Source organism: Parasteatoda tepidariorum, chromosome 9, assembly GCF_043381705.1.
Source record: "Parasteatoda tepidariorum isolate YZ-2023 chromosome 9, CAS_Ptep_4.0, whole genome shotgun sequence".
Taxonomy (NCBI): domain Eukaryota; kingdom Metazoa; phylum Arthropoda; class Arachnida; order Araneae; family Theridiidae; genus Parasteatoda; species Parasteatoda tepidariorum.
Window position 1 is genome coordinate 64,269,529 of NC_092212.1, and position 24,527 is coordinate 64,294,055.

At 29.9% G+C, this 24,527-nt stretch overlaps 1 protein-coding gene across 11 annotated transcripts in view; it reads left to right on the plus strand.

Moving 5' to 3' along the window:
• The window catches only part of LOC107450690 (serine-rich adhesin for platelets), a 54,888-nt gene that overhangs the window by 12,952 nt on the left and 17,409 nt on the right, over positions 1–24,527 (plus strand). For 4 of the 11 annotated variants that reach the window (XM_043050549.2, XM_071185058.1, XM_016066584.3 and 1 more), the window contains 4 exons: positions 2,939–3,088; positions 9,429–9,578; positions 16,992–17,096; positions 20,807–20,873. In XM_043050549.2, the coding sequence (XP_042906483.1) occupies positions 2,955–3,088; positions 9,429–9,578; positions 16,992–17,096; positions 20,807–20,873 (456 nt within the window). In that variant the 5' untranslated portion in view covers positions 2,939–2,954. Of the gene's footprint in view, positions 1–1,616; positions 1,898–2,051; positions 2,494–2,938; positions 3,089–6,994; positions 8,083–9,428; positions 9,579–16,991; positions 17,097–20,806; positions 20,874–24,527 lie in introns of those variants that run through there. The other 7 variants (XM_071185056.1, XM_016066558.3, XM_043050546.2 and 4 more) reach the window with 7 other exon arrangements.

Below are 24,527 nucleotides of genomic sequence, written 5' to 3' on the forward strand. Positions count from 1 at the left end.
TTCTTGAATGTCACTGATTGGTCAGAAGAAAAACTTGCGCATGTGCATTGTTCATATTCAACATTATAAAATAATACTTACATAAGTTTAAAATTACTAAATAAATTCAAATAAAATCATAATAACACAAATAAACCGCAACAGATCAATTTATTTAGACTAAAATATATGAAAACAGACAACAAAATGACATAATTTGCTGCCCGATTGTTGACGTCACCAAACCTAAGAAGCTGATTGGTTAAGGGAGAAAAAACTTGGATGGAAAGTAGAACATGTTCTACTATCGTCCAAGAAGTTGTACCAAGTTCTTGGATGTTTGTTTACACTATCAAAGCTCAAAGCAAAACAAGTTTCCATCAATATCAATCCATCTCTGTCCAAGAAATTGGATCGTCTAAACAGGCCTTAACATTGAGTATATTTTATATCAACACTTGGTCGGTGCGAGCCGGGAGCAGAATTCATACCAACCGGCCGCCTTCAGATTCGAACCTGGGCCTGCCTGTTCGTTGGGAGGCGAACGCTCTATCTCCTGTGCTAGAGATTCAACAAATCTTGGATTAAGTTTTGTTGCTTACTAGCGTTTAAATATTAATTCGGGTAATTATCGATAAGAGACCTTGAAGCCAAGTTTGTCAAGACATTCCGGTGTACAAAGACAGATCGTGGTTTACATACTGGGTCACCAGGTATCGATAATACCTAAGGTGAATGAAAGACGATATTATCAGGATCATTGATGATAACAGTAAGTATGAGCGAAAATATCGCCACCATTATTTATGAGTTTATGACTATAATTATCGAAATCGATGATATCGCGATCACTTTGGATAATGTAACAAACGAAACATAATATCGTGAATATTATACATAGCTATAGTTTTTAAATATATTGGATTTTTGAATACTATATTGTATTATATTACTTCCGAGCTGAAAATGTTTATTTGGAAAATAAAAATATTAATAAATCTTAAAAAATTTAAAAAATGTTAAATTGAAAAGAAAAAGAGATAAATATCGATATTTTATGACGATGTGATAACTAATTTTGGCACTTATCGGTTGTATGTTCGTATTGGCGACGGAAAACTGTCGATATTAATACAATGATTACGTAAGCATATTTTTGGCGATTTTCAACTCTTCTCTTCTACTGTCAGCAAAAATAAGCAATTCACATATCATTTCGATGAATTTTTAAGAAAATCATAACTGTCACCGATTTGTGTTATAACTCATCCCCCCCCCCGTACTTATGTAACTGTTTTAGTTCCAAAAAATTACCCTCCTAAATCCTTTTACAGTAAATAATTTTTATTTTGAATATTTATTATTTAAGTAAAATTGTTTGAAATTTCATTCTCACAAGTCTCTTAATCATAATAATAAAAATAAAACGAATGGATAAATAAGAAAAATAATTTCATATCCAATTTTCTATTACTTTAAAGTATTTTCAATATACATCACATTTGCGTTTTTACTTGTATGTTTCCTTTTTACGAAAAGACAAGATTATCCATCTTCTTAACTAATAATTCTACTCATTCATTTTGACAGTTCGCATCGATCATTCTACAGGGGGTAGAGAAACTCCCTCATGTTATCCCACACTTCGCCCCCCTGTACAACAAAAAGACAAAAAAATTTCTGTCGTTTCGAGCTGAAACACCTCCCGCGAAGCTTCCCTCTTTTCCTGAAAGCAAAGGATAGTATGGGTTTTGGGTGGAATGGGGGTAGAACCATTTTAAAAAGGGCGATAAAAACTTTTTCTATAGTTATAGGTCACTGTTAAGTTAATACCATTTACAAGTTGTGACCATCTGCAATTCTAGTTCATTATTTTACCATTTTTAATTTGTAGCCATCTACTTTTCTTGTAAATCTAGTTACCATATTTGAATTGTACTCATCTACAGTTATAGTACCTACTATTACTTTTAAGTTGTAGCCATCTACAGTTATAGACATCTACTATTACCATTTTTAATTTGTAGCCATCTACATTTCTTGTAAATCTAGTTACCATATTTAAATTGAAGCCATCTACAGTTATAGTATATCTACTATTATTTTTAAGTTGTAGCCTTCTACAGTTATAATACATCTGCTACTACCATTTTTAATCTGTAGCCGTTTGCAGTTCTAGCTCATCTACCATTGCTACTTACTTCCAAGTTGCATTTTGTCTTAACGTCTCGTGAAGATGTCTGAAATAAGTTACATTAAATCTTCTCGTAATGGATACTTGTTGTTGTATAAGGACTACATTTATAATATACATAGCAAATATAAAAATACAACATACTGGAAATGCGAAAAGAATTGCGGAGCGAAATTAATGGTGAAAGACGGTTTGTTAACGAAATCTAGAGAGCACACGCATGCGCCAAACACAAAAAAAGTTGCAAAAAAAGCATTCTACAACAAGTTAAAGAGAAGATGTGAAACTGAGTTGTCTGAGCCGATTTCCAAACTTTACAGGTAAGCCATTTATTTATTTTTTATGTTATTATATACTTTATGGCAGTGTTTTCCAAATTGCGGTACGCGTAACCCCAGTGGTACGGGAACAGTTAAGCGGGGGTATGCGTTCTTATGCAAAATGTCTTGCAACAAACGAAAATTTCAAAAAAATTTATTTTAAATCAAAGCTAGCCATGAAAATTTACGATTACATATTTTTCTATTGGCTATTTTTTGCAGAGTTAACAGTTAAAAACTAGTGGTGTCAACAGCTAGTTGTGATATTTAACTTTTGTCCAATTTTTTTACAGTAACGAAAAATTTAACAATTTACGAAAAATTTAGAAAGGGTACACTAAACTGCCAATTTTAGCAAAATTAAAAATAAAAAAAAATTCAACGAAAATTTAAAAATGACTTTTTTTTTCTTCTTAAATCTATGCCAAACTATCTATTTTTTCAGGGAGGAGTTAGCAAAAATGTCCTCCTCATTTGAAGTGTTAACAGCTTTGCCGTGTTTAAATACAGTATTACCGGTGTTGAGCCGGGTGAGATCCAAGGCTCGAAAACCATTGCAGGACATCAGATTGGCTGGTCAATTTACAAGTCAGAAGTAAGTAAATTATATTTAATAGTATTAAATTGTTCGAAGTCCAAATTTCCAGATGAAGATTAAAAGAGCAACTGTCAAAGAAGTTATGATTAGAATAAAAGTTATAAAAATGCTTTAGTTCCTCGTTATTTAATTTTCAGGTAGGGAGGTATTGAAAAATATTTGTATAGTTTGGCTAAAGTAAGAACTCCCCTAGCTATTCGTCTGGACCCGTGGCGGTGACTATGGTAGCGAATTATAACCTTAGAGGTTAGGGTAGAGATAGCCAGTCTATTGTTTAGGCTCTGAAAACATGTTCGAAGATGGGGGTACCTTTTGGCAAAAAATTCATAGCTGGCTGTCGAATCGTGAAGGAATATTTTTAAGAGAACCTGAAGATTTTTCTCTCCTTTTTATTTTTGTTTTGAATGCATTTCCAATTTTATTCGTGATTGCAAAAGATAAATTTTCAAATCAAAATGCTTTATAATATGCACACTACATTTAATTATTTACTTTTAATTGCTTAGTTATAAAAAGCTAATAACATTACTTAAATATGATTTTATCAAACAATGAAATAAAAATAATGATTTTTTGAATCTGAGATATAAACAGAATTGAACCTAAGTTATAAATTACGCGATTATAATTAATTTTAATCATAGTTGCATTTTTTTTTTACTGAGATTGCGTACAATAATAAAAAAAATTTAACAGGACAACTTGAATAGAAAATTTTTTTTTATTCAAATATATACACGGATATATAATTTATCTTTTGCATAACTTTTTTATGGTTTTAGTATTATTCATAATTGATAATTTTTCGTATAAAAACAAAATATTTTATTTTTGAAATAAATAATAATATTTATCTTTATCATTTATTAATATTAATCTTATTTAATGCTGCTAGTTTGCCTGCCATGCGGTATTAATTAATTTTAACCAATGCATACAATTAACATTTGAGTGAGTTAACATAAAATGATAAAAGTATTTAAACGTAACAAATTTTGGTTTTGTTATTTGTCTCTTTATTTAAAAAAAAAGTATTACAAAATTCCTTATAAGAACATACTATCTGTTTGTTGTTTGAAACATTTATAGTTCTCGATTTAATTAATAATTAAAATTTTATATTAAAAAAAATTAATTGATGACCAAAAGGATAATTATTCCCTTATTTTCAGAAATCGAAAAAAAAACAAACATATAATGATAATAAATAGTCATACTCTTGACAACCTATAATAATTAGTTAATAATAGGACCTATTATTAATAATAGAACCTATAATAACCTAGTTAATATTTTCCTCAATAATAAATGTACAGTAATAAATATAAAGCTTCCTAAGTAAATATGAATATCCAAACAATTTTTCCTATATAATAAAATAATAAGAAATATATTCTTCGGCTTATAAATTTTATTTAATAACGGAATTTTTAAAAGATAATTTTAGTTTTGATCCAAAAAATTATTTTTTGCATGAAATGTATTAAATATATAATTAAATAATTTAATATATGTATAATTAAATTCGCTTGAAATTATTACAAAAAATTATTTTAATGCATCAATAAAAGTTACAGAGCGAAAATTAAAGCGATCTGTTTGCAAACATTGGCNTGGAGATTTTTTTCAAGTTCTTCGGCCTTTTCCTTAGGGAAATTTTGTTTCTTATTTGCTGCTAAAAAATGGCGTCTGATTCAGTCAATGACTTTGATGGAACTAAATGAAAACGTGATAAATTAATGTCCGATATTTACAGGCTCCCGCTAGACGGCGTACTCGAGCGTTGCGATCGCGAATTGAGTTTAAATTAAATATTTTCATGTTTTTAGGGCATGAATCTGAATAGAACAACCTGATAATGCTCACTCTGGTTATTGTTTCCGTTTTTAAAAGCGCTATATGTTGAGCCACCTGATGTGACATTTGCCATGTGACATTTTTAGCAGCAATTATTGGTTGATTTTCTAGCGTTGCCATTCGGAGAGTTGTAATGAGGCTTTTTTATCGCCGTGTAAGAGTAATATATATATAGATTTTAATCATAGTTGCATTTTTTTTTTTTACTGAGATTGCGTACAATAATAAAAAATTTTTTAACAGGACAACTTGAATAGCAATTTTTTTTTTTTACTCAAATATGTACACGGATATATAATTTATCTTTTGCATAACTTTTTTACGGTTTTAGTATTATTCACAATTGATAATTTTTCTTATAAAAACAAAATGTTCTATTTTTAAAATAAATAATAATATTTATCTTTATCATTTATTACTATTAATCTTATTTAATGCTGCTAGTTTGCCTGCCATGCGATATTAAATAATTTTAACCAATGCATACAATTAACATTTTAGTGAGTTAACATAAAATGATAAAAGTATTTAAACGTAGCAAATTTTGGTTTTGTTATTTGTTTCTTTATTTTAAAAAAAAGTATTGCAAAATTCCTTATAAGAACATACTATCTGTTTGTTGTTTGAAACATTTGTAGTTCTAGACTTAATTAATAATTAAAATTTTATATTAAAAAAACTTTATTGATGACCCAAAGGAGAATTATTCCCTTTTTTTCAGAAATCGAAAAAAACAACAACATATAATGATAATAAATAGCCATACTCTTGACAACCTATAATAATTTGTTAATAATAGGGCCTATTATTAATAATAGAACCTATAATTACCTAGTTAATATTTTCCTGAATAATAAATGTGCAGTGCTAAATATATATATATATGAAATTTGCTAAATAAATATGAATATCCAAACAATTTTTCCTATCTAACAAAATTATTTTCTAAATAATAAAAAAAAGTAAATTTTATTTAATAACGGAATTTATTAAAAGATAATTTCATTTTTGATCCAAAATCTTTTTACTACAGGAAATGTGCTTTTATATATATTTTTAAGTTTGTACAACTGAAATATGTAATTAAATTCGCTTGAAATTATTAAAAAAAATATATATATATTTCAACGCATTATTATAAGTTACAGAGCGAATATAAAAAGCGATTTGCTTGCAAGATATTGGCGTGAAAAAAATGCGCCAAATCCGATGCACGTGTTTCATCAAAAAAGCAGTAAAAATATCAGAATGTTTATAGTAATATGAAATTTAATTGTAATGAAAATACCCACAAATGTTAACTATATTGCAGCAGGGTTTGAAAAAACACGGTTATTTTAGAAAAAAACCCAACCCGCCTGGGTTTTGTAGAAAAAAACCAGGGGAAAATTGGGTTCTATTTGAAAAACCCCGGGGGAAATTGTTTTTTTTTCATTTAGTGCTCTTAAACTCTAAGTTTTACTGTGTAAATATTTTTATTAAAAAGTGTTGTATAAGTTTGAAAATAGAAGTAAATCAAAAAGTTATTTTAATTTTGTTACATGTATTTCATATTAAGTTTAAATAACGCATTATCACTAANTATATGTGTATCAAAACAAACTAAAAAAATATTTATAGAAAAACAATATTTTTATAACTTTTATTATTTCTATGCTAGTGAGAACCAAAACAATATGGAAATGAATGAGGGAAAACTGGATCCTACCACGTGATTTCACGGCCAAGAAAAATTTAGCGTTAAACGTTTAACCTTGTTGGAAGTCGCATAAGAAGTATAACTTCAAAAAGCGATTTGTTTGCAAGATATTGGCGTGAAAAAAAATGCGCCAAATCCGATGCATGTGTTTCATCGAAAAAGCAGTAAAAATATCAAAATATTTATATCAATATGAAATTGTAATGAAAATACTCACAAATGTTAACTATTAATATAAAGAAATAATAGCTATTTTTTATTAAAAACAAATTTAATTCATTCCATATCCTGATGTCCTAACATACAAATTACAAATAAATGTTTAAAATTGAATATAGAAGAATAAAAATCTTATTTGTGAAATGTGAAAGGCCTATGAATTTTTCTTCACAGCCGTATGCCCAACAGCCGTATGCCGACCATTTTTATTGAATTTTATTGTTCAAAACAAAGCTCCGAAATCCACCTCCATAGTAAAAGACTGGCGATAGGGTTTACTGGAGGGAAAATCTTCCAGGAATTACGTGACAACGTTCTTTGCAACAAGGGAAGGGGGACTGGTTCTCTCTATGTAAATCACTCTTCAGCTGAAACACCTGCTACGACGCTTCCCCCTTTTCCTCAAATCAAGGGATAGTATAGTTTTGGGGGGTTAGAATGATTTTAAGAAGGTTGACAATTCTACTATTCTGACCATCTACAATTCTACTTTCTTCATTTACTTTAATTCTACTACATAGTTCACTAATTCTTGTAGCCATCTACAATTCTTGTAAATCTAGTAACCATATTTAAATTGTAGCCATCTACAGTTATATCTACGATTATTTTTAAGTAGTAGCCATCTACTGTTATAGTACATCAACTACTACCGTTTTTAATTTGTAGCCGTCAGCAGTTCTAGTTCATCTACTACTATTACCATTTTTAATTTGTAGCCGTCAACAGTTCTAGTTCATCTACTACTATTACCATTTTTAATTTGTAGCCGTCAACAGTTCTATTTCATCTACTATTACCATTTTTAATTTGTAGCCGTCAACAATAGTTCTAGTTTAATACTACAACCATTTTTAATTTGTAGCCGTCTGCAGTTCTAGTTCATCTACCATTACTACTTACTTCCAAGTTGCATTTTGTCTTTTCGTCTCGTGAAAATGTCTGAAATAAGTTACATTAAATCATCCCGTAGCGGGTATTTGCTGTTGTATAAGGACTACATTTATAATATAAATAGAAAATATAAAAATACAACATACTGGAAGTGCGAAAAGAATTGCGGAGCGAAAATAGTGGTAAAAGACGGTTTGTTAACGAAATCTGGCGAGCACACGCATGCGCCGAACACAAATAAAGTTGCAAAAAAGACACTCTACAACAAGTTGAAGAGAAGATGTGCAACTGAATTGTCTGAGCCGATTTCCAAGCTTTGCAGGTAAGCCATTTATTTATTTTTTCTGTTATTCTATACTTTATAGGTATACTGCTAAAGGAAACTAAATCAATAATCGGCAAAAATACAGTAATGGACCTAAGTTGTTTAGTGTCTTTTCACTTTTTTGGAAATTAAAAAAAAAATCTGCATTCTACCTAGTGTGGTATTATAATATTGTTGTCATTTGCCATTAAGGCAGATGGGGTGCGAATGCTCTTGTTTTCCAGTGGCGCCATCTATGGCCAAGAATTCGACTTCTGTCGCACCCATACGTCACAACCGTTTATCAAGCAGACCCATTCGTACCTTCATTCATTCTTCCACTGATTGTAATTATGACCTGAACCTGGGAAAAATCAATCTCCAATTCAGTACTCCCAGCGGTATTGATTTGTTATAGGAACATGGGGGACTTTGTGATCCGGCAAATTTAACGTGCACCATTCACCATTTACTACACGGGAAGTATTCGGAGGCTAAATTCGAACTACTGTTCTCGCAAATGTGAGTCCAGCTGGTGGTAGTACACTAAGTGCCGTAAGTAAACGTACAGTGCGTAAAAAAATAAATGAATAGAATTAAGTTGACACACTGAAAAACTTTTGATCGAATGATCGGATTATCAACTCAAACTTAATGGTTTGAGGCCATAGCTTGAAATATGCTACTTAGTTAGTACATATGATATTTTAAGTTAACAAATTATGCGCAAAAATGTAATTTCGTTGATTCAACATGTTTTTTTCTCAATAGGGAGGGGAGGGATTGCTGAAATTTGAAAATATAGTCCCAACAGTTTGGTCAGGAGTGCTGCCGAAAGTTTAGATCATTTAATGTTTAGTTTTGCTTATTTCGGCAGGAGCTAATCAAAATATTTTCGCAAAAAATTTTAAAATTCGTTTAGTGAAATATAATTCCACGATAAAATAAATTTTTTATAAATTATTATTTTTTTTAATTATAATTATGTTGAAAATTATAATGGAAAATATTTCGAAATTTAAGGTTTACAAATCTTTGCTTCATTTTAAAGTAAGTAGTTTTAAATAAAAATAAAAAAATACAAAACTAGAACGAAATCAATCGAATAGTTTCAGAGTATATGAATTTCGAAAAATTTTGTCATTGCTATTCAAGGTTTCGAATATTTTACTGGCCCAAAGGGGTTAGTTGTGGTGATAGGTAACTTGAATCTATTTTTCTCGTATAGATACTGTGATAATAGGTATTTTATTTTTTGTTTCATAGCTGTCGTTAAACAGTCAATTTTAACGAAATTTTTTAAAAACAAAAATTTGTAAATTACTTTTTTTTCCTAAATGTATGTCAAACTATCTATTTTCCAGGGAGGAATTAGCCAAAATGTCCCCCTCAATTGAAGTGTCATCAAGTTTGCCGTGTTTGAAGACAGTTTCCCACGTGATGAGCCGGGTAAGAGCCAGGGCCCTAAAACCATTACAGTACATCAGATCGGCTGGTCAATTTACAAGTCAGAAGTAAGTCAATTATATTTAACAGCATAAAATTGTTCGAAGCCCAGATTGCCAGATGAAAACTAATATACATGGCCTAGCTGGGATGATCGTATTGTTCCTACTCTTCCGTAGTATAATCCATAAAGCAAATGAAGTTATAAATGACAGGGAAAAAAACTTGATTTTGAAAACTTGAAACCCGATGAGAGCAACTGTCAAAGATGTTATGATTAGAACAAAAGTTATAAAAATACTTTAATTCCTCTTTATATAATTTTCAGATAGTGAGGTATTAAAGAAAGTTTGTATAGTTTGTCTAAAGTAAGAACTTCCCTAGCCATTCGTCTGGACCCGTGGCGGTGACTATGGTAACGAGTTACAACTATTTCAAGTAGGGGTGTGGGGTTGGTCTACGAAAGAAAGGGAAACTATTTCTTCCGTCTATTTTGTTAATTCTAGAGGGAAATGGAATTACCTTCTCTGAAATGAGCTATTCTTGTTTCTATAGCAGCAGACGGCCTCCGATTTTGGGGCAGGGGGAGTTCTTACTGTAGGCAAACAATAGGTAGGTATTTTATTTGCATCGCGCTAGAGTTGCACAATGAGCTATTGGCTCCGGTCTGGGAAACATTCCTGAGGATGATCCGAAGACATGCCATCACAATGTTGATCCTCTGCAGAGGGGATGGCTCTCCTGCTTCGGTAGCCTGATGATGGAAATCTGCTCCGTAAATTGCCCGAATTGACGAAATGTTAACACAGGTAGGCATTTGCAATAAAAAATGTTTAAAAAAATACATAATTAACCTGTGTACGGCTCTATCTTTTGTCGGCTGTTCGTACCAGCGTAATTAAGTATCTCACAAACCTGCCTTAGATTTAGAGAACGCAATCTCAGTGCCAGCAACTAATGCTTTTTCTACGAGAGCTTCATTTGCAAATAAAATTTTTTGCATTTTGATATTTTGAAAAAGTTCTTTCAGCAATTGAAACTTCATAGTTTACTCAAATTTTCAGCGGATTCCCTTTTATTTTCAACTATAAATTTTAAATTATTAATGGAGTTGAAACATCAGTAATCGAGTTATCTTACAGAAATCCGTTTTTTAATCAAAATTCATTCAGTAAATCGTTATTTTTGAGATCACATACACGTACTTTACATTTCAAGCTTCTAAAAGAAATAATTCGTTATTATTTTCTTCAATTATAAAATATGTTATCATCAAAGAAAAATACTAAACAAATTAGCGAAAAGAGCCTAAACCACGCCTTTTCGCCTGTCCTCTCTTCATTTACCAATAGAAGTATAAGTTCTAGTTGGGGAGTCCTTTTTTTTTGGGGGGGGGGTATATGAAAGAGAGTCTCTTTACTTTCTTTGAATAGTTTTGGGGTTAAATAGCTTTGGGGGGTCTTCGATTGTGGTTGAAAATAGTTTTATTTATTCCATTTTCTTTCTTGAGAATGAGTTGGGATTGAGGACTTTTTCTTCCCTGTGAAACTTTTTCTTTGCAATGAAAAGTTACTGAATCCATGTACACCAGTTTAACTAATTAATTATCTTAAATCTTTTTATTAATATAATTAAACGCTTTAAAAATAAATTCGTCTTTTATTTTTGTTGCTGTTTTGTTTATTACCTTGTTGCTGTATTATTGTTAATAGTATAATATTTTATTAAAACATTTTAAGATAAAGATATTTAATCAATTTTACATTTATTAAAGAGTAAATAAGATTAATTTCTTTTCTGATAATTTTATTTTCTTCCTTTTCTTCTTCTTTTCCTTTTAAAAAGTAAACTGCGTATAAAGTTAAGTTCAGTATACGCGTGCAATTTTAACAATGAATACAAAATAGATATGCAAAGATCCAAACCTATATGAAGAATTGTATGCAATAGAATTGCATAGTATAATATGTTATTATGAGTGCAAGATACAGAAAAAATCAAGTTAGAGGAGCACTTAGATTATCTGCTAAGAGGAAAGTGAACAGAGGAGAGAAATTCAAAGAGTGGCGTAAAAAGTAAGTTTTTTTCTTCTTTTTCCTCGTGATAAATACAATTTAAAAGAGTTGTTATAATGTTATTTAGTTATCGACTAATTATACTGATTGTTAACAAAACGTATCTGCAATTTACTATTACCCCAACTGAAATTGTCAAATGCTCTTTGCTGCTTTTACCTCCATGGCAGCGTTTACCTATTAAGTCAGAAGTTTTATCAGGTGAAAGACTGAAAAATAGTCCGCATTCATCCATTTTAAAAATGTCCTTTGGTTGATGACTGGGAATAAGTTCAAGTAATTGAAGTGAAACTTCTAATGCGACTTCCAACAAGGTTGCGTTCAACGTTTAACGCTACCATGGTAAAGAGCGACCTCTGATCCTTGCGGGAGATTTTAATGTGAATTTCCCGTTACCTGAAACATTATTAACTTTCCTTACAGACAAATTTGGATTGGAAATGATAAATGGTAGGAATTATTCAACAACCAAAGGGGGAACTGCCATTGGTGCAGTTTTTGCAAGAAATATTGAAAAAAGAGAACTCAAACATTTCGTATCATACTTTAGTTATCATAATCCCATTGTAAATGTAATAGATTTGGATATTTCTCCACTCGAAAATGATAATTAAAAGATGCGATCAATTGTGAATTGCAAGCAATGTTAATAAAGTTTGTCTTATTCACTAAAAATCAATTTCTACCCCTTCCTATTTTCATTTCCACATTACGAAGTTTCACTTCTTCCGCGCGGAGGGACTCCATGCATTATTTTCTTTAGCTTTCCATTCTTCAACTTCTCGTAAATAAACGCTGTTACAATCTTCTTTAATTGTTTTATAAACTAATACAGCTTGTTTTTTCATCGGATGTATCCATCCATTGTAGAGCGTGAAATCAATATTCAATTTCTCCGCATTCTCTGAAAGGTTTTTCCTCTAAGAAGAGTTCCGTTAACAGGAATGTTCGAGAATCTTGCTTGTTTAAACCATATTATCAGTTTTTCATCAACATCTTCGTATTTTCCTCTTTTCACTATTTTTATTTCCTGGAATGCACCGGAACAATAAGAGTTCAAGATGTCTTTCTTAGCAATAGCGTAGTAACAGGGTGATTTAAATTTTTCTTGGACCCTTGTTAATTGAGAACTGCTTTCAAAATTTTCACTATATCCTCAATAGATAGTGCTTTACGTTCAAGGCCTTTGCAGGACATTTCCAACAATAATAAAGTTTTTTTCTACGATATTTAAGATTTGGATATACCAAGATGAACCTTCACACTAAGAAAATTACCAACAAAATGCTGCTAAATGTTTTGATGTATCTTTCGCATCAGTCACTAAAGGGGTGCGGACAGTAGTGCAGTAAATGCGTCGTCAAGCTTTCCGATTTTCATTTACAGTGGACACAATGTCGAAGTGATTCCCCACATTCTTATCAGTTTCATTGTTCATCTAAAAGTTCACATTCCTTTGCTCACACCTGTTCCCTATGAATCACCTTCTTTTGTGTAATGGAGGAGTAAGGAAGAACTGTGGTCTTTGTTAATTTTGCATAGTCCATGTACCTGTTTTTGTCAGTGAAAGGTAAAACTAGATAACACATTTTCAATATAAAGTTTAAAAAAAATGAAGAAAATTTGAAGCGCCTGAAAACTTATTAAACGGGAAGAAGAAAAAAACTTTATATAAAGGTGAATTTAGCATTATGGTATTCGGTTTTTTTTTTTTTTTTTCAAAATAACTTATTACACGGGAAAACTATTTAAACTGGAACTTCTTAAACGGGTTCCACTGTATATATACACTGAAGACCTATTACATTATGACCACCCTGCTAATCACATGTATGACCACCTTTAGCCCTCAAAACTGCTAGCACCTTCCTTTTTTTCCTAGAACCGTTTAATACATGGGTGGACATTAAAGTTATTGTAGCCTGAATTTTTTAATATACAATTAAATATTTTTAAAAATCTACTTCTTATTTTAACTTGTAATTCAATACTTTCGTTTTGTACAACTTGATAAAAATCTGACAGTAAGTAATATTTAATTTTCCTTTAAACATAAAAGAGTTTTATATAAAATTTTGATAAAGTTGCGGCCCGCCATTTGACTGGTGTTTTTAATTGCGGCTCCCGGCCTCATGTAACCCCTGCTCTATATCACTGTTTCAATTCTCTCCTCCCTCAAAGCGACGCCCCCAAAGTGCCAATTCCGGTTTTTTTTATCTGTGGTTATGGTATGGCGTCCTTATAAAGGTCCGCACCATAAGAAAAAGGCTCCGTAACGTTATGTCGACGAGAAAATGTTTTACAGATTTTTCCGAAATTACACAAGCTATCATAAATTAAGGAAAAATTTCAAAAATAATCATAACTCAAAAAGTTCAAAGTTCATTCTTGAAATAAAATAACGTATTTAAGACATGAATGCCTAACTTGCCAAATCGATTATTTCCATAAATAGATAATAATATGGAAGAAGTGTTGCGAAATAAATTATTTAATATTCAATGGCTGAAAAAGGTTTCCTTTCCTTCAAAGATGAGAATAATTATTAAAAAAATAAACAAATAAATAATAATTTTTAAAAAAATCAGCAAATGAACATTCATATATTATAATATTTATTTTATATGCATTGTTTGAAGTTTATTTTCGGCCATCTTTGTATTTATATTTGTTTGATCAATCCAAGTGAATACAAATTTAATGAAGGTTCCAAAATCGTAAAAAGGAGTAAAGCTAGAAAACAAAACTTTAGCAAGCAATCTTTTTGATTCATAAAAATTCTACTTAAGTCTCCAGCAAGGCTAATTGCATCTTGAAAAAATTCCTTTTTAATTTTTTTTCGGGTCAACGAATTCTTTTTTGATGTCGGGCAATAAGTTTTATCAAAAGAACAATAAATACCATTAAAAAGAGATAATAAAAGCAAATTAACTCAATTTGTACAGTACAGAAATAAATAATATCTAAAGTAAGTACTATATTTTAAGTAAATAATCCCAAGAAATTGAAGCTATTGGGAAAACGGTTTTCTTGCCTTCAGTTTCCCCCCATATTTGTTAAGCAGCTCACTCCTCTACACTGAAAAAGTTCCACTTCCTTGGCGAAAGATCTTTCAGGGATTCTCGCCAATTAGGCGGCCTTACACTTCGGCGATGTAAATTGTTCCAGATGAGCAATCCAGTCGTCTAAATGAGGAGGGGAATTTCGAAGCTAGCGTTGAAGAAAAGGATGATAGCCCTTTCAGCTGTTCGGTAAATTTTATGCAATTCTACGCTCCTTTTTTGTATTATATGATGTGTAGAAAAAAGCATGTTTTAAAATTATAAACCTTTGGACAAGTATTGATTTTATTTGTTCTCTTATTGAACAAGTGATATAACGAGGGAGAAATTATTCACGGCGAATTCTATTATACCTATAGTAATTTAAAATTTTAACTATAGAATAAAGTGTAGTTCAGGTAAACCATGGAGTTAGATCACTTGCTGTTTTTTTTTTCCTAATTATTAATGCTTAATCTCGCCCTTATAAGTTTAATGTTGCCCTCCTCCACAAGAGGGCGTTGTTATGTTGATTGTTCTAGCAGAAAATGAGTTAGATTTGCTCCCTCTATGTAACAGATTGCAGGATTAAGAAGTATGAAAGTAATCTTACCATAATTTGTGTTTGCAATTTGTGTTCGCCATCAGGATAACAAAATGAATCTTTGATTGCCAAGTTTTTTGTAGTTAACAAACTCTTGATGGATCGCTTTATAAAATTAAGAGAAATAGCGTCTAATAATTTTATAGAACTTCTTTGAAGTTTTCTTCAAAACTATAAAGCAATTAATTGATGAAATTTTTATTTATTTATTTATCTTGAGTATGTTATTTCAAATGAGACTTTCAAAATTTTTAAATATTTAAAATCTAATTATATGACAGTTTGAAGTCATAAAAACTGATTTGGTGGAAGGTAAAAAAAATAATTTGGAAACAGGCAAATGTTATACTTCTTCTTCTCATTGGCACGACAGCTCAGGATGGGCCTTGGCCTTCTCAACAAGACTATGCCGAAACATTCTTCCCATAGCCAAAGTTCTCCACTTTATAATCCTTAAAACTTGTAGGTCCTTTTCCAGGCAGTCTAAAAATCTTAGGTTTGACCGTCCTCTTTTTCTTGTACCTGTTGGCCTGGCACTGAAAACTTTTCTGGTTGTCCTGCTGTCCTCCATTCTTATAATGTGGCCTGTCCATTTAATCCTTTGAATTTTGATAAATTTAATGACATCAGGTTCTTTATATGCTTTGTAAAGTTCCGTGTTTGATCTTCTAAACCATTTACCGCTTTTAATTATTCCACCAAAAATGCTTCGCAGTATTTTTCTCTCAAATCTAGCTATCACATTTTCATCTGCACGGGTCATTGCAAATGTTATACTATTTAATTATATATCAAAATCTTCTGATTGCAGAATTGCGTGGCCATAATTTAGTTAGAAGAATAGCAGGCCTTATATCTCAAATTGAGTTTGAGTGGCGGCTGTGTAATTTTTATGTATCCATAGATACGACCGAATAGAGTAAATAGACACCATCATTTTTGTTGTTGTTTTTTTGTGAAAATTAAGTAAAAAGGGTTAAAATCATAGGTACAATTTTCCCTCCTCGTCTCCATAGTTGAACCCGATCGGGAACGCAACAATATTCCCTATTTAAAATCTATTTAACCTATTTAAAAACAATATTGACCTAATTATTGAGAATAACGTCCTTTTTAAAATATTTAAGGACAGGAACTCAGAAATTTATTAACAGCTTCTTTTACCAATTTTTTGAAGAAAAAATACATAAGGATCAACATATTTATATTTTATTAATAAATAGTACAAGGAACTAAAGCAAACCATACACAACATTTAAGTTGAAAATTGTAATTTTTATGTGTAAAAAACATTTAATTTCCTATCAGTTTACTATTCCGAATTATCTGGGGCAAATTAAAAAAGTTAAATATTAGTCTTTGTATGATAGTTAAAAAAAAGAAGAAAAAAACATGGGCAATAAGGGCGAGGCACCTTTTGCATCTTCACGTTTTATTGTTTTTCAAGTCTTGAAAAGAAAATGGGCTCCTAACTTTGAGCGCTTAAAACATGTATTTCCTACTTTTATATTTTTGAAGCTAATGAAGTTTTTAATTAAATAACACAAGGTTCATTGTTTGAAACATGTGCGATACGTACATCTTTCTGCCAACTTAATGCAGATTAACTTGTTTGTACTAGAAATATTTTTACATGGAAGGAAATAACTTGAAGAAAAAAAATTACCGTGAAGCAAATTATTTTTCTTATTGTTAAGATAGATTTTAATTTTTACATGCTCTAATAGCGTGTTGTATACATAAAATAAAAACATTTTCCAGGAGAAAAAAACTATTACTCCTAAAGCAACAAGCTGCCATATCTGCAGTAACTAATCCTGATATTATAGATGCAATGGGACATTATGCAAATTATTTTTTCCATGGGTAAGTTTTACAAATAATGTTTATTACATATTGTTATAAAATGTTTTATTGTTATAAAAATATATGAGGAATTCATACTCCACTGCATCAGTCGAATTATTATTATTTACCAAATAATATTTGAAATTTTAAAGCCAGAAATAAATTTAGCCTTCTATAAATTTTGAGAATATAACTGTGGTTTTTATTGTATAAATGGAACAATAACTACTTTAGTTTAAAATGATTGTAACATGCTATACTTAGGTATAATATGTTTGTAAAATGTTATACTTTTGTATTGCATATTTGTAGCATGCTATACTTTTGTGTTGCATATTTGTAACATGTTATATTTTTGTAATAGCATGTATCTTTTGTCCGCCATGTCTACTGTTTAATTTGTTTGTACACTGTCAGCTTTATTTTATTATTTAGTCTTTTTCACGTAATTAAAGGAGGAAAAATTTTTTTATTGATTAAATTAAAATGGCTTTTAGTTAAATAGATACAATTGTTACAAATATGTATGAGTGTGCAATGTATTACTGCTATAATATATATTGTATATTTGTTCAGAGAATATAAAATGTAAATGTCTGCTCATTATTTGAATAAATTTGACATTTTTACGTTGTTGTTATTTTTATTTACGTCATTAATCAGTTTTTATGTTTGTTATTTAGTAGAAACATGAAATTCTGTATTTTTTATATTTTACTTTTAAACAACGCCAAAAAATTATACAAACGACAGCTTTAAAAAAAAAAAAAAAATTCTGACGTAATTGCGTAGTAAACAAAATTTTGAAGAAAAAATGGTTACGTAAAAATTATATTTTTGATGCAAATGGGGTACATTGTGATAATATGATTTATATTAGATTTGCTGAAACATTTATTTTACTGTATATAAACGAGAGCATTGCTTTTTGATTTTAATTAATTTGTATTTTTTCAATTCCAACTATATATTAGTTCATACTCTCCCTATAAATATTTATATATATTGTTCAAATTTTCAAATTCGTTAATAAAATACTTGTAAAATTCGTTAATAAAATACTTTTTATTAATCTTCTCAAGTTCAAATATTTTTTTTTAAAACTTGTTGTGAATGACACTTGATGTTGGTAATTTTTTTTTTTCAAATATTAATTCATTAACCTTTTGACTACGGCTGGTACAACATGTGGACCACATGTGATGGCACAATATGGAACACCGTAAGCAAAGGGTTAATTAAATTTAATTAATTAGTTTTTATTTTATATGAGAGAAAAAAATTTCTCTTATATAAGATATTTAGCAGTATGTAAATTTCGGAATAATTACCGTCAGTGGCGAAGCAGATCGCTGGCAAAAAGTTTCTTTTTTCATTCTGAGTTCTAGTCTTTGAGTCAAGGCGGGAACAAAGTGGAAAAAGAAATATGTGAATAAATTAGTGTGAGATATTTTATTTTGCCACTTAATATAGTGATTCTGTCATATCTATATACATATTTATATTGATTGTAATTATTTAATAAAAGTAACTAAAATAAAATTTTTATTCATTGACCTAAGTCGGAATTGACTTTAATTTTTTTATAGATATATATATTACTTATTNTCCATTTCTCTTTCTTTTTATTTCCCCTGTTTACGCCTCACCGCGTCACTTGTGACTATACATTCCTATACAATAAATCATTGTTACAATGTCCTGTACCTACCATTAAAGTTTGTACCATGAATTCGGGACCACCCTGTATATATTGTATGTATTCAGAGAATATAAAATGTAAATGCCTGCTCATTATTTGAATAAATTTGACATTTTTACGTTGTAGTTATTTTTATTTACGTAATTAATCAGTTTTTATGTTTGTTATTCAGTAGAAACATGAAATTCTGTATTTTTTATATTTTACTTTTAAACAACACCTAAATATGACACAAAAAATCTCATCATAAAACAACAACTTTAAGAAGAAAAAAAATCTGACATAATTGCGTAATAAACAAAATTTTGAAGAAGAAATGGTTACATAAAAATTACATTTTTGATGCTTGAGATAATATGGTTTATATTCGATTTGCTGAAATATTTATTTTAATGTATATAAACAAGAGTATTGCTTTTTAATTTTAATTAAATTAATTCGTATTTTTTCAATTCCTGCTATTAATTCACTCTCTCCCTATAAATATTTATATATCTTGTTCAAATATTTTTTTAAAACTTGTTGTGAATGACACTTGATGTTGATAATTTTTTTTTCAAATATTAATTCATTAACCTTTTGACTTCGGCTGGTACAACATGTGGACCACATGTGATGGTACAATATGGAACACCGTAAGCAAAGGGTTAATTAAATTTAATTAATTAATTTTTGTTTTATATGAGAGAATAAAATTTCTCTTCTATTATAAGATATTTAGCAGTATATAAATTTCGGAATAATTACCGTCAGTGGCGAAGCGTGTAATGTAGATCGCCGGTTATAAGTTTCTTTTTTCATTCTGAGTTCTAGTCTCTGAGTCAAGGCGGGAATAAAGTGGAAAAAGAAATATGTGAATAAATTAGTGTGAGATATTCTATTTTGCCACTTAATATAGTGATTCTGTCATGTATATACATATTTATATTGATTGTAATTATTAATAAAAGTAACGAAAATAAAATTTTTATTCATTGACCTAAGTCGGAATTGACTTTAATTTTTTTTTATATATATATATTACTTGTTTTAAAAATAAAATTAGATATACTGCTTTGGTAACAAAGTACAATAGATATATTACTAAAGCATAATATATAAATATACTTCTTTCCAAAAATATGGTTTAATTTTAATCAAAAGAGTTTTAATTCTTTTATTTATATTAAAATATTTTATTCAACTAAACACCATAATAAACTTTTTTTTTTCTTATTCAAGATTGTGGTTTGACCTAGCACTATAATAAGGTTGTTGCCAATTTTCATGATATTATATTTCAACTCCAGTGACAGTGTGGCTCTTTATTTTGATCCTTATTATCTGATCGAAACTTGCAGTGCAAATCATTTTTTTTTAGAAACAATAATGATTAAATGCATGTATAAATTTGAACATTTTTTCTGAAGGCCTTCAAAAAAGACTTTTTATTTAGAGAATGTGTGTTGAAACGCTACAATTTGTGCTACATTTTCTAGGTCTGATCTTTTTAAATTAGAAGAATAAATAAGTAGATAAGTAGTGCTCTTTAAATAAGTAGAACCTTCTTCCCTTTGTTCCAATCAACATTTCATGCATGCGATTATTATTTATACTAGGTGTTCTGTAATGATTGCCGTTGATATATATTTTTAGAATTTTTTATCAAAATTGATGTTTCAAAGTATGTGCATTAGAGGTAGCAAATTAATATCTGTTGATAGTTAGATAGCAATTAAAAAAAAATACTATTGCCTCGTGACCCCTAATGTGTAATTTTCGTTCTTTTTCTTTTAAAATTATATATTGTCTAAGCCCATTTCATTATGTTATTTTTTATTAGAAATTACTGGAATTTTATTACTCATTATGTTGACTTGTTATGTGGAGTCATACCTACAGCTACTTTTTTTCAGATATTTTATCTGCAAATCCAACATTTCTGAGCTAAACCTTCTCTTGTAACTATCTTGATTAAACTATTTTGTATTTGTATTCTAGCTACAGCAAGCTTAACTTTTTATAATTCAAGGTTTTTATTTTTTAGGCAGGCCCTCCTAGCCAAAGCAAACGCAGATGAGGCTTCAACTTCATGCACGCAATCAGACGTGGAGGTATGTCAGTTTTCATATTGATAAAACTATTTTTGATGTAATATTATAAGTTGAAGAGGCAGCCGTGTTTGTTGCTGCAAAACATTGATGCGCAACCATGGGGGGGGGGAATCCTGTTTTCCTGCATATGGTGAAGTTTTTTGTTTTCGTTTGGCGAAATTATGTTTCATGCTCTTTTACAAAAAAAATTTTAGTTTTAAACTGGCAGCTGGTTATGTTGTGCAAAACTTTAAAACTTATAGGAAGTAAATCCGTGGCGTCAACGGTTTTTTACCGTACAAAAGCAAGTTTTTTCCTTAATGATTACGAAAAAGAAAATCCGTATTAAGACACTCTGGTATTTTTTACCGTGTCTGAACAAGTTTTTACTACAAAAATAAATCTGTTATCTCAACAAACTCTTAACATATCGGAACAAGTTTTCTTTATGTAAGTTACAAAGTAAATCTGTACTCGTACTAGATGTGATTATTTTATGTTAGCGTCGGTGGAATTTGTATCGACCAATCATCGCTGGGATTCGAACCTGGGTGCTTAAGAAAGTGCCCTCTGTTTCCTGAGCCACTGCGGCTGTAGCGTTTTGTTAGGAAGAAATTGTGATAGTGATAATTTTGCTTCAGTATTGTATCAATTAGACAAGAGATTCGAATCGCAGTTCTATTTATACGATATTCGAACCATTATGCATTTGCTAAAATGTAAGCGCAAGTATAGAAAATAATCGTAAAGTGATTGGAGAAAAAATTTGTTATATTACGGAATACAAAACTGCAAGGCAAAAACTAGAATTTAAACTTACGGTTTTAATCCGTTTGTGATTAGGGTGAAAAAGTGAGAAAAACCGTTTTTTCAACAAAACTGCTTTAAACCTTTAAATTTAGGGTTAAATTCCAAAAAAAAAAAACGGGTATTTTTTTCAGTGTGCATTATATTGGATATACATAAAAAGGTCATTACGAATTTCCTTCAATAGACTGCGGCAAGACAAGTATTTCAGTTAAATCTCTGTTTCAAACTTAAAAGGAGAAAAGAAAAATTCAAACAATCGAAAATTCAAGTCACTTTATCAATAGTAAAAGAATTAAAAACAAATTTCACATTCCGCTGTAGAATTTTAGGAACTTTCTTTTTTTTTTTTTTTTTTTCTATNAACAAACTCTTAACATATCGGAACAAGTTTTCTTTATGTAAGTTACAAAGTAAATCTGTACTCGTACTAGATGTGATTATTTTATGTTAGCGTCGGTGGAATTTGTATCGACCAATCATCGCTGGGATTCGAACCTGGGTGCTTAAGAAAGTGCCCTCTGTTTCCCGAGCCACTGCTGCTATAACGTTTTGTTATGAAGAACTTGTGATAATTTCGCTTCAATATACTATCAATTAGACAAGAAAGTCGAATCGCAGTTCTATTTATACCATGTTCAAACCATAATGTATTTGCTAAAATGTAGACTTCAAGTATGGAAAATAATCGTATAGTGATTGGAGAAAAAATATAGTTAAATTACGGAACGCGAAACTGCATGTCAAAAATAGAATTTCAACTAACGGTTTTAATCCGTTTGTGATTAGGAGGAAAAAATTATAAAAACCGTTTTTTCAACAAAACTGCTTTAAACCTTTGAATTTAGGGGGAAATTCCAAGAAAAAAACGGGTATTTTTTCAGTGTGCATTATGTTGGATATACATAAAATGGTCATTACGAATTTCCTTCAATAGACTGCGGCAAGACAAGTATTTCAGTTAAATCTCTGTTTCAAACTTATAAGGAGAAACGAAAAAATTCAAACAATCGAAAATTCGAGTCACTTCATCTATAGTAGAATAAAGAATTAAAAACAAATTTCACATTCCGCTGTAGAAATTTAGAATCTTTCTTTTCTTTTCTTTTTTTACTATAATAGACAAAATGCGGAAGAAATTATTAATTAAAAAATGATTTTATTATTTACTTTAGAGAGAAGAATCAATTTATCAATTACTCTTTCTAAGTAGGCGATGAATAACTTTAAATGTATTCTATATTTTGCTGACTTATTACATGTTTTTTTAAAGCGCAGACAACAAATAGTGCGTTTTTGTTTGTTAAATTCGGTTGTTTCTTTATCTTCTACGGATAATATTATCGCTTTAATTTTTTAGAATTGTCAATAGCCTAGAAATTTGAACTCTCTTCTTTTTCTTTCTAAAATCTTTTTCGAATATTTCATCGATAATTTAGATATTTACATTTCTACGTAAAATGTTTCAAAATTATTGAGCGAATCATTTAAATTAAATGTTACGGTACGAGTAAAGTTTAAAGTAACATAATTAAACATTTAATTTAAATTTTACATTCCTGTGTAAAGTATTAAAATTATAGTGCAATATATTTTAGTTAAAAATTAAATTACGATAGTATAAAATATCAAAATTATATTTCAGAGTATTGAAATTAAAACTTACATTTCTATGAAAAGTTTTTTTAAAATTATTGCTCAAAATGTTGAAATTTAATGCTAAGCGAATGCAGTTTACATCTTACTTTGTTAAGTAACAACGTTATAGTGCAAAATATTAAACTTAAAATTCAGATTGCTGCTTGCATTATTAAATTAAAAGTGCAAATTGCTGTGTAAAGTATCAAAATATATTACAAAGTATTCTTCAAAATCTACATAGCATTATATCTATAGTAGTTTGCACTATTCTTAAGTATTTACAGTAGTACTTCATATAAGTGTCCCTTCAAGTAAGGGACGACCTCCATTTAAGGGACAAATCTATTAGTCTTGCTCTTTTTTGAATAGAAGCCTTCAGCCTTCATGCGCTTATTTAAACAGATACTCTATCTAAGGGACACTGAAAGAAGTTTCAAAAAGATGGAAGTAAAATATAAAGTAAACATTTTCTTTGTTAGTTGGCTTATCCCTTTGAACCAGGAAAAAAAAACCTGCCACCGTGTAATCAAAGTGAATTTCACGTTCAAAAAATTCCCTACAATAGCAGGAAAGGGGGAAATACCATTCAAGAACTATCTTAGTGAAATTGGGGATGTGGGCATTAACGAGAAAGAAAAGGTCAGCTGACTGGACCACCCAATGATAATGATGAATGACTAATTTAAAAAGAACTTTCGATTGTATGTAAGGAAATTTTTCTATCTTCAGTTCTTGCTGGGGGTGTGAACTAGGCTGTGAGGAGAATTGTTGCTTTATGTTCTTACATGACACTGCCATGGCTTCAACGAGGAAAAGATTAACATTAAAAGAAAAAGTTGACGTACTCAACGTAGCAGAAAACGAAAAGCTTAGTTTGAGAGCTTTAGGACAGAGATTCAGAATAAGTAAAAACCAAGTTAGTAATGTTCTAAAAGACAGAGAAGAGATTACGAAATTATGGATTACTAATTCAAATAAATATTCCAAAAATGTAAAGTTTCGAAAAAATGGCTCGTGTGAAATGGACAGATTAGTGCATGATTGGCTTTGTTCCATGAAAGCTAGAAATATTTCTGTAAATGGAGCTTCACTACGAGAAAAAGCAAAAACAGTGTCGGAATGCCTGGGCTTACAGGACTTTAAAGCCTCTAATGGCTGGTTGGCTAAATTTAAGCAAAGGCATAACATTACTGTAAGTACTAAGCATAAATATTTATCATTCTATTT